Source organism: Passer montanus, unplaced genomic scaffold (genome assembly GCF_014805655.1).
Source record: "Passer montanus isolate IOZ18808 unplaced genomic scaffold, ASM1480565v1 scaffold39, whole genome shotgun sequence".
NCBI classification, from domain to species: domain Eukaryota; kingdom Metazoa; phylum Chordata; class Aves; order Passeriformes; family Passeridae; genus Passer; species Passer montanus.
In genome coordinates, this window is record NW_024368707.1 from 1,009,121 (window position 1) to 1,020,372 (window position 11,252).

Consider the following 11,252-nt stretch of genomic DNA (forward strand, 5'->3'; position numbering starts at 1 on the left):
GGGAGGAAAATGGAGATAAGTGGTACCACTTACCCCACACTACTGCAAAATCCTGGAAGCTTCTCACAGCAGGGATCCTGCCAGCTCAGGAGGAATCTGCTGTACACGAGCAGTTTGAGCAGCTTCTCTGATAATGTTAAAGCCTTAAATTTCCCAGTGCTCATAATGAATGCACTGACTTCGCCTTTGGATGAAAATCAGAACACAAAATTTCAGTGCTAACTACCACCAGAAAACTAACCCAAAACTGACAGTGCCACACTGGAAAAACTTGAATATTGTAAACATTAAGACTATTTTCACAAGCTTTCTTCATACACAGTTTTGTTTTCTTAGCATTGAAACTCAAATACAAATATTATGTGCAATAACAACAAAACGAACCATAAGAAAAGCTGTAATGAGCCGCTTCAGAATCATGAGAATGCTCTGTGGACATAAAACGTTTTAGAACTCACAAGAAAATGTCATACAGTTTGCATCAGAGCCTGTATCTGATCCCCTAAAGGCTTTCAGGGCTTTGTTTTGTTTCTTAAATGTGACAGGAAAACTACCACACAGAATATCCAAAGAGTGCATATGCTGAGGACTGAGAGCTACAAGATACACAGCATTGTACAAAAATGTAGGCCTCTACAATATTTAACACTACGTAAAGTCCTGGTATCTTCTCTGAATGGGAAAGGTTACCAGTGAGTCTACATGCATAAAAACGTAAAAAAAAAAAAAAAAAAAGAAGAAAGAAAGATTGTTTATAAGGTAGTGAGCTTCCCAAGTGGAACACAGATGAAGGTGTATCCGAGTTCAGCATTTAGAGTATCATTCATTGCGTTTCATTAAACAAAACCAAAATCAAATTCATAACAAAAAACAAACGAGCAGGGTAAACCGTATAAGCCCAGAACTCGAATTTTTCACAGGGCAACTGTTTGTGCTGTAACAGAATTCAGTTCCTTGCAGAAAAGTTTGCACATGTTCATTTATGTACTCCTGTGTATTCAGGTCAATAAAGTGATACTACAGCAATCTGTACTGCAGCACAAACTTTTAGTGAGTATCCATCTTATACTGCAGCTCAATAGCCCTGAATTATGCACTTCAGTTTTCTTACCTATGCAAGAGGAAAGCTAATTGTATCTGATTGTAATCTTCAACTGCCATCCGTCTGGGAGGAAAACTGCCTACATTAGTCACTACAGCATGCTAAGCTTATATGCTTTTCTCAGTGCTGCACAGAGACACCCATTTAAAAGACTTTCAGACCTCTATCTGAAACCTCAGATAAACCTCTATTTAACCTCACTGAAGGTTAAACATAACCCCCTTCCTCCCCAGCACTAACTGCTTCCTTTTTCCTTTTTTTTTTTTTTTAATTAATTGAAAAGGACAGTCATGCCTAAAACTTAGGGGAAGCAAAGGTGCCTGCCACCCCACCCATGCATCCTCCCTTTCGGTCTCACAGCCCTCCTGCTGGGGGCTGCTAAAATTCCTAGAAGCACAGATGAGAGCAAGGAGGTACAAGGGCAGCCAGGCAGGAAACTGAGGGCAGGCTGAAGACACACAGTCTCAGCTACAGCAGTGGCTTCACGCAGTATCTTCTCATGCACATTACAGCTCCCTCTGACAGTTTGTTTTGCTCCTTCACAATCCAAGTCTGGATTGTTGTAGGTGAAACAGAGCGTCTGGTTTTGCTGTTCAATTCTGTTTCACCAGTCCTTAAATGCTACAGCAAAACAAAGGGGAGTTTCTTCCGGACCAGAGTATCTTTAAACAGATTAACTATTCTCCCCTACCTGATCTTCTCTGGGCACTGGATATGCTCAGGGCTACATGAGAACATCTCCTCTGATGACAAGAGAGTAAGACAGGGCTCACCCCCCTGTGAGATCACAGCAGGGCAATAACTTTTGTGGCACAGATCTGCTCTCCCATAACCAAACTGCCCCATGCTGCACCAGTGATAAAACACAAAGTCTAATATTTCCTTCAGCATAAAACCTGAAGTCCTCTAGAGCAAAATACACTGCACCTGCTGTGCTGCCTACCGACATCTTTTCTTGCTACCCTTACAGTGCCAAACACAGCTCAGCCTCCAGCACCACCATGTTCTTTCAGATTGCTATCCATGCCACAGACGACGCAGAACTCCATTAGAGCATGAAATGCTATACAGTAAAAGGCTTTTTGTTCTATTCTATCGCATGTGTTCTCAGCATGAAATGAGATTTATGCAACCATACCCTGTTTGTGTGCATGCATGCCCTTTTCTTCTACCTTTCAAAAGTTCCCTAAAGAACTTTTGAACTACTTGGGCTGATTTCAGTCAAATGCGAGAGATCAGAAACTTATGTATTTGAGACCTCCTCAAGTTTTGTAAAAATAAACACCAGGCTGGGTAGAAAAAAAAACTACTATGTAATTTCATTTCTCATTAAATATCACATAGTACATACAACATAAAGACATCAAAAATATGGTTTCATTTTATCACACAACTACGTGGTAGAGGTATCACAAGAGCATCTAGCCACTGAGGAAACAAAAAAGTGCTCTAATATTGAAATGCCTTGCACAAATATGTAAGTGTCCAAATTTCCCAACAGAACTGTATGAAGTTCAACAACTTAAATACTCTTTTCAACCACTTAACAGGTAGTGTTAGCCAACTTCCATCACCCAGCTTCAAAAAGTCACTTCAACACTAACCAGTATTTATTATAAGTAATGTTCTCTGTGAAAACTGAAGAACAAGATATTCTATTTCACTTTACATTTCTTTCCGCAAAGCTCTGAACAACATTTTCTATTTAGGTTAGAAATCTTTAATGTAAAATCTACCTTAGCTGGAGGCTAAGCCATCTAAGAACCAATGTCCCAAGTCGAAAACAAATTATAGTGTGCTGTTAGCACACAGGTATGAAAATAACTATTCCATTCAAATTGTTTCAATGAAAATGCATTAACAGCATTTCCTTAACACGTACTGCAAGAAAAGGCAGTCACTGTTAAGAAACTATACTAATGGTATGTACACTAACCAGCATTTTAATCACCTGGCTACCCAAAACCCAGTTTACACACCTGGCCTGTGCTCCACAGCACAAGGCGAGCAATGAAAGCACAAGAAACACTTTGCTACATCAGACCAGTGTCCATCTAGTCCAGTTCTGTTTCCAGCAGTGACAGAAGGAGACGATTACTTAGAGGCAGTATTTTATGGCCATTTTGCATTTCATTCCTGTTGTGCACCCATACCCCCAACATCTCAATTTTCTGAGAATGGAAAATTAAAACTGCCATGGGTGTCATATTCACATTCTCTGAAAAAATCCCTTCACCCACGATTTTTCTCCTGGGAACCTGAGAAGCCTCAGAAAAAGGAAAACAATTCTTATCCCATTTGCTTCTCCTGTGTTCTCCTCATATGGAAAGTTTGGAGATTGTTTCATTGGTTTCTGGTGTGAGTTGTTTTGACTCAATGGCCAATCAGTGCCAAGCTGCATCAGGACTCTGGAGAGAGTCACAAGTTTTCATTATTATCTTTTTAGCATTTAGTAAATATCTTTCTGAATTCTTTAGTATAGTTTAGTGTAGTATTCTTTAATATAATGTAATATCATGAAATAATAAATTAGCCTTCTGAGAACATGGAGTCAGATTCATCATTCCTTCCTTCCCTCATGGGGGCACCCCGCAAATACAGTATCATAGGTGGCTGTAAAACTGGGAGGCCGTGAAGGGGGCTTATACAGCACTCCAGGTTCTAAGCTGAGACAAGTGTCACCCTGATTCATTAAATATGACAAAGCCAGCCATACTTTTAACAGTTTCCTGCAAGGGAAAACAAAACAAAAACAAACAAACAAAAAAAAAAATCAAACCCAGGCTTTTCCCAGATACAAAATGAGAAGGCAGTAACTTGTCTACACAAGGGGCACAAAAAACTAGCTACCACATGCCAGCAAGCCTTGTGCACATTCAGCAACCTGGACAAATCCCAACTTGTTCCCATGCTTCACCAAGTGGATTTAATATTATGTCTCCATTTAATCTTGTGCAAATGTGTTCAAACAAACCTTACGCGTATCTCACATCGACACCACCCTCTCCTGGTCTCAGTCCCACACCTCAACTTCAAACTACACGAAGCACTGCAGAGATAGAAATTATGTTTCCAGGGTGCTCAGATGCAACAATGGTGGATGATACGAAGTTGGCGGGTTCCGGAACTTTCAAGAACCAGGAAATACCTATTTTAACTGGTAGATGATGAACAAGGTTTCATTCACCAACAGCTCCTTGCCAGCAAACATATTCCTGTCTCTTCACTGCAGTAAGAAAAACCCACAGGATCTTGCTTTGCATTGTGCTTGGATGCCCCTGTTCTGAAACTGGTCAATTCCCCCCATGCATTATCACCCTGTAGGAAAAAAACTGTCAGCACAACCCACCTTCAAAAATCACCCGCCCATGAGGGAGCTATGTTAACCTACAAGTACATGAGAAAAGAAAAAAAAGAAAAAAAAAAAAAGATTATGGCAGGAACACAATTTCAGTTTCTTTCTTACTCTGAGAAAGGGACTTCTCATCTCACATGTGATGTAATTTGTATTTTAAACGCACACACATTCTGTATTGACTATTAAATGGCCATCACATTTCCTCTGCCCACCTCTGCTAAGGCCCTGGGTAAGCTCATGCCCCTCACACCATTCTCATTTCACTGCTGGCCTCAGGACTCCACAAAGCAGGGAAAACAAGCAGTGTCTGGCTACCTCTGCAATGCAAATGTTAGTCTGCAGATCCAGTCCAACAAAGAACTTTTCTGAGCTCTGCAGTAGATCCCTATTTTAGTGTTTCTGACCTGCACTCACAACAAGGGCTAAAACTATTCTTTTAAAAGTGAGTAAAAGAATCTGTGGAAATCTAATACTGCTAGCCACACACCTTACAAATAAAGTTTCCTACTGGCTAGTGGCCCAAAAGAAAGCAATAGTGCAGCACAGGAAATGGAAACTTACATTGTAAATCAAGAGATATTAAGAGTTTCAGGGATTAAGAGAGACTATCGTTTCACTCCTGCCTGCTCTTAAAACCAGTTCCTAGATTACTCCATTCTGGCCCTCCTAACAGAATGGAAGATAAACTGAAGCCTTCCCTTCAAAGTCAGGGCAAGTGGAGGGTATTTCATTCTTTTTACTTTGCTCTTCCTGGCTCTCCATTTACACTAAGAATGTAAAAAAAAAAGCCCTGGCACACCATATTCCAGTTTTACTGCTGCTATTATGGCTGGAAGCAGAGGCAACTGAACAGTTTCACACAAATTTAGGTATTATCCAAGGACACTCACAATTTGCTTACTCTGTGACAGCGCTGTAAAGGGTCTTTCTCACACGATACAAGGCTTCATTTTTGCCTTTGAGACCAAAGAACAACCAAGCCTGGAATACTGAAGAGCCAATCCACCTGAGCAAAATTAACTTTAAAAGGACATGGTATTTTCGAATGATAGGTACAGAACACAGCAAGAAGTACTGCTGCAGAGTATTATACCACACTCTGTACCTGCATTTCTTCAACCCATTTTTCTAAAGGTAGAAACACTGCATGCAACCCATGCATTCCTTGCTTTTGCTTCACAGCCTACTCTAGCTAATACTGCCCATCATTTTTCAACCTCACTGTACAAATACCACTACTGGTATCAGTGATTAATACACTAAACTGCAAAGTGACAGCTGTTGAAAAGTGACTTATAAAGAAAACAATAGCATGCACATCCTGTTTTCCTCTAGACTTCAGTGTAAATCAAATCAAGAAAAGTTGAGGTTCCAGGCTCTTCTGGAAGGAGGATAAAAGAAAAATTTAAGCTTTAGGAAATCCACACAGCAAATAATATGTTCAAGTAGCTTTATTTTCATTTCTCTTGAAGACTGTGAAAAACTACGCAAGCAAGCATATATAACATTGCAAAAGTAGAAGAAACTGGATTAAAGGGGAAGTTTAGGGGGTGGTTTACTCTGCTACACAGCTTCTGGTATTTTGAGAAAATTGATAGTAGAAAACAGACACTCCGAAAAAGGAAAAATTCTGTACATTCAGTTACCCCATAAATTAGTTACTCAGTATTACTATACTAAAGCTTATCTTTAAAGCTAGATAAATTGATGAATAAATTATTCAAATGAATTACAAATTACATGTCATAAGCTTGAAAAACTAAACTCCTCCTCAAAACACAGGGCACACTTCAACTGATTTAGGTGAAACAGTGCAAACATCTGCAGGAAAAGTTCTCTGTAACAAAAGGTATTTCAAGAAGTCTTGAGCCCATCCCTAAAATGCATTTAACTAGGGAGCGAAGGCAGAGTACCTCACATCATACGTGAAGCAAAACCAACCTTTTATGCTCATAAGTAAAATAACCTTAAATGTTAATGTACAAAGACAAACCTAGATCCTGTGCTACAGCTAGCAAGCTATACTGTGTACAAGTGAAAAAAAACCCACAAAACCAAGAGCCTTTCCTCAAAAGCCCTTTTAAGTCAATGGTGTAGACAACCTCATTGAGACTTATGGTGGTCTCACAAGTTTTATCTTCAAATGATCTATGTGACTGCATCCTCTTCCAGGCCAGTGTATCTAGAACAACACCCAGAAGCATATGAAACAACACCAAAAAGAAAACCACCAATCAACCAAAACAGGTTCATGTTAACTTTTCCAAACCTGTTTTGGGGAGACAAATCAAACTTTTACCAAGAGATACCAATCACAGCATGTTCAGAAACCAACAAAGAGAACAAGCCCAAGATAGCTTATTTGTGCTATTAGCGCTTCTATCCAAAAATGAAGACCTAAGGAAGAATGCAATCACCAAAAATCTTCTAAAGCTGCCTCTGCTTGTAAGCTGTCAAAGTCTTGAGGAGGAGGTAAGGGAGAAGCAAAGGAGACCTGCCACCACTTCACCGGCTGTATTTTCCTCTTCAGTCAGGCAACTCCCCTGCATAATTGCTGAAACCATTATTTAACAGCACACACAGTATGTATCAACATAATGTCTTGTTCAACACCTTGTTCTAGCCAAAACCACTGTAACTCAAGTATCTCCCCACCTGTTGATAACTTAGAACTCAGGTACTGGTGATCTTTCTATCAGCTTTCAGGTCCTAGTCTCAATTGGACACTTTGCAGCTGTTCCCACGGACACATTCCCAACTAGCAACTGCTTCCAGAGAAGAGCTTTTCCTCCTACCTTTTAACAGGGAGGGATAAGGGCACTGGGAGACTCATGAGCCTCGGGGGATGAGTCACATATCCCACAAGCATGAGAAGTCTGCTAAAGCCACTATGACCTTCAGGGGAGACCCGAGACTTAGACACCTTTAATTCTGCTGCCTTAATAACAGCCATAAGCCTAAAATGTAACTTAATGGACTGTATCAGTTCGGCAAAGACAGATGAGCTAAAGGAGCAGGTATTGCATCAGATTGGGGAAAAAAGATAAGCAGATTTATTTAAGTGAAATAAAAACCAGAGGTACAGCTGTGAAAGGAGAGTTATTTTGCTTTCAGAAATATCAATTCTGAGACCTAGTCAGACAAGCATATTGCATGTTGATGGGTAGGAAACCCTGCTCCGTGCACATTTCCTTTTCCTTCAGACCTCTCTGGATTTAGTTTCTTCAGTTTAGGAGTGACCAGTCTAGTACCATGGCACTCTCCACAGAAATATTTTATATATACCTTTTCTTTGTAACATTTTCATATTTTTTATCTATAACATTTCCATACAGTTCAGCTAAATTACCACGTTAAAATAAGTAATCTTATCTCATCACGAAGTTCAATCTAAACAGTTCTGCAATCACACTATGAGAGAACAGCTCAGTAAAACACGGATGAAGAAAGAGACAAAAATTGAAGAAAACTAGACAAAGTTTCAGCTAGGTAACAACAGGCACAAATCTCAGACCAGCTGCTCATCTCCCTGGAAATTTTGAGAAAAGGCAGCAGGACTGACCTCACCACTTGCTCTAACTAAAACTGAAACACAACCCCCACTGACAATTAATAATACAAATCGTTAAAAAGTAATAAAAAAAAGCAGCGGACATGAAACTTCCACAGTTTGCTTCTTTCCTCAAATGCAAATAATGGATTTGCATAACTTAAGGCAGAGTCTACCCACAGAGCCATTGCTCCTTCCCCGAGGCCTTCGGGATTTCAAAGAAGCAGCTCCCTTTCGGTACCCTCGCTAGAAGCAATCTTTCATCCGAACCTGCGTGACCGGCAGGCATGGCAAAGCGGTCATGGATTATCCGACCCAAGCAATTCAGCAGAAGCCACGAAATCTACCGTCTAATTTTACTTACGGGTCGCCGTCAGCTCCGCCGGGAGGATCCCCTTGGAGGGGCTGTTCTGCCCGCATGAGCCCACCGTCGCCCAGCCCTGGTCTGCCCACCTCGGAGCACCGAGCCCCGCCGCCCCTTTATCCCCCTATCTCCCCATCCCCTTTCCTGCACTTACCTCCCGCCGGCGCGCCCCCCCCGCCCGCCCGCCGCGACTCACCGCCTGCGGGGGGCCCCAAATCGGCTCCACCCGCCGCCCCGGCCTACCAGCGGAGCTGCTCCGGGAGGCCGGGGAAGGCGGGTGGCTCACACGCCCCGAGCCCACCAGGAGCAGCCGGGGAAAGTCGGGCGGCCCCTTCCCTCCGTCAGTGCCACCCCCCGGAGCCGCCTACCTGTGTGCGGAGGCGCACAGCTGCCCGCTGGACCCTCCCGCGCTCCCCGCTGCTCGAGGGAGGCAACACCCGGCCCCGCATGCGGACCCGAGCAGCGCCTCAGCCTGGCCTGTGCCCCGCTCCCCGGCGCCGGCGGCCCGCCTGCGGCATCAGGCGCATCCAAGAGCCGCCGGGAAAGCGGGGGGCGGCGGCACTTCGGTTTCTGTTGGGCTCATCCCCACCGGGAACCGGCTCCCGGCTACACCGCCGTGTTAAGAGTTTTGCCGTAAAGTTCCCAGGAATCTCTGGGAAAGGTCTGGGACGTCTCATCTCACCAGCTCTCAAAACCGATTAAAATTGTGTTCTCTTCAAAAGAGGCTTGTAGAGGCAGGCTCCATCCCTCTGGAAATACAGTTTAATTCCTTGAGTGCTTTCACCGAGGAACACGCTGATGTACTGAAAGAGTTAGCTCTGCCTTTGAATACGCGGTAATTTACACTGAATAACAATGGCAGCTGCTGCCATCAGCATTCACCTGAAGGAAATTTTAAAACTGGAAGCATGCACACAAACTCTACATGAGGTTAAATCTGGAAGCATTCCTGTCTGAAATGACGCAAAAGCATCTTGGAACGGTTACGGTTGGAAAAGACTCCCGAGATCCGTCGTGTCCAACCGTGGAACGTCTCCCGACAACCGTCACATGTCCTGCGGCAGAGACGCCGGCAAACTCGGGAACAAGCACTTCCAGCGCATCCAGTCCTACGGGTTCAGGCAACGTCCACGAGATCCACTCAGCCTATGCAAGGGTTTACAGAGCTATACTGGATACACAGGGGTGTTCACTTACCGCTTGTTTACAGAGCAGCTTATTTTATCTTTAAGTCATCCCAAAGAAGAGGGCAGAACTCGTCGCTTCTGCTCAGGGCCGCCCAGGCTGTTGCTGCAGCCTCTGGTAGGTCCAGCCCGGTTCCCACATGGTGGTGCTTACGACGGGATTCAAGATAAAGGCTTGTTCAGCTGAGCCCCATCTAGAAGAGAAAACGTAGGAGAAACCACGTTGTGTATTTACACAGAAATGTTCTGCTCGAGCGTGCTGGAATTCCTCTTCTATTTATAGCAAAGCCCACCGGGGGAGGAGATACTCACGTGACGACAGATGATGCAGTGCTACGTCTTCCCCTTAACAGTGTCTGTCTTTTCTGACCGACTTCCCTACGGAGCCGCCGACACTACTCTTCCACCCTCTCCTCCCCCGCCTCGGGCCGGCGGCAGGAGCCACTCCCCCGCCCCGACAGTCCGAGAGGGGGTGGGAGACTCGCAAACCGGGGGTCAGGGAACCACCCCCAGCCTTCCGGAATCACCATCTGTTTATAAACTAATCGCCACCGTGTGTATGTTGAGGGGGATTACGATCCTGTAGGGGCAGGATTACCCCTCCTCAAATTTTAACCCCTGCCATGAAACCCTAGGGAAAGCCGGCAGGGGAAGAACTACCCCCTGAGGAGCTGTTGCCAGGACCAAAATGAAGCCCCACCCAACTGAGGCGGGAGTCACTGGGCTCCTGGAAAATCTCTCCATACCTCAGCGCTCAAGCGTTTGGGGCTGGATCTTGCTATTTCAAAAGAAAGTTATTAAATAATTCTGCCTCTAATAAAGAGGATGAAAAAATGAATTTGTTTGGAATCCTGTACTGCATCAATGCTGTGTTTTGCCCAGAAAAGTGTATCATGCCAGAAGAAATCTGAGGGGTTGTTAATAATTTGACTGTTCTCTCCTGTTTCTATCTTTATACTCCTGACCACTTCTAGTCTGAAAGTTTTCTATATGATGCTTCAGTGACGTCACAGTATGTTTTTAGCATTGTATCACAACAAGATGATTCTTTGATTGGAAAAGCAGCTCCTGCTTTCTGATGGCTGTCACTGGGAATGACCAGAGATGGATTCTGTTCTCAGTGGCAGTCTTCTACAGCCTATGTGTACACATAATAAAAATAACAGATTGAAAGCTGGGAAATTCTGTCTGTTCTTCAGGGGTTATTCCAGCCTTTACCCTGCTGAGATAATTTTCAGTTATTCTGGGCTGGGAACCAAAGTTCAGACCTCTGTAATTTTTCTTCCCTTGAGCTGAAAATACCTTAGTACTTTTCCCCCTCTCCCAAGAAGCTCCTTCAGGTCTTCACCCTTCACATCCTGCCCTTTACAAAACCAAGCTTCTTCGAAGTATATAGCTAAACTGTGTGCCTTCTAAAGTTATTTATTTAACTCTGCTATATCTTTTCCCATTAGCTGTCAGCTCTTCAGTCCCTACCCTTCAATTCACCTAGGTATCATAGGCACACAACTGATTTTAAAAAAAATCATTAAGGATATACAACAAAGGACTCAGAATTAGGATATATTAAAAGACTGATTTTGTGACTTCATGTCAGTCCCCCTGCTCATACGTTTCAGGACCTTCTTAAATTATGTAGTCCAGTATTATTTTGTTCTGGCCTTGCTTTATTTTTCAAGGCCTTGTCTTTGTTT

At 43.4% G+C, this 11,252-nt stretch overlaps 1 protein-coding gene across 11 annotated transcripts in view; it reads right to left on the bottom strand.

Annotated features, from left to right (window-relative positions):
* Positions 1-10,025, bottom strand: part of ST3GAL6 (ST3 beta-galactoside alpha-2,3-sialyltransferase 6) — a 42,759-nt gene extending 32,734 nt beyond the window's left edge. For 2 of the 11 annotated variants that reach the window (XM_039717774.1, XM_039717773.1), the window contains exon 1: positions 9,572-9,813. Coding sequence is in view for 1 of the 11 variants with exons in the window: in XM_039717778.1 (XP_039573712.1) it covers positions 8,191-8,299 (109 nt within the window). In the remaining 10 variants the exon portion in view is untranslated. Of the gene's footprint in view, positions 1-4,451; positions 4,490-8,190; positions 8,496-8,742; positions 9,484-9,571; positions 9,832-9,870 lie in introns of those variants that run through there. The other 9 variants (XM_039717768.1, XM_039717767.1, XM_039717771.1 and 6 more) reach the window with 9 other exon arrangements.
* Positions 10,026-11,252: the final 1,227 nt, after the last annotated feature.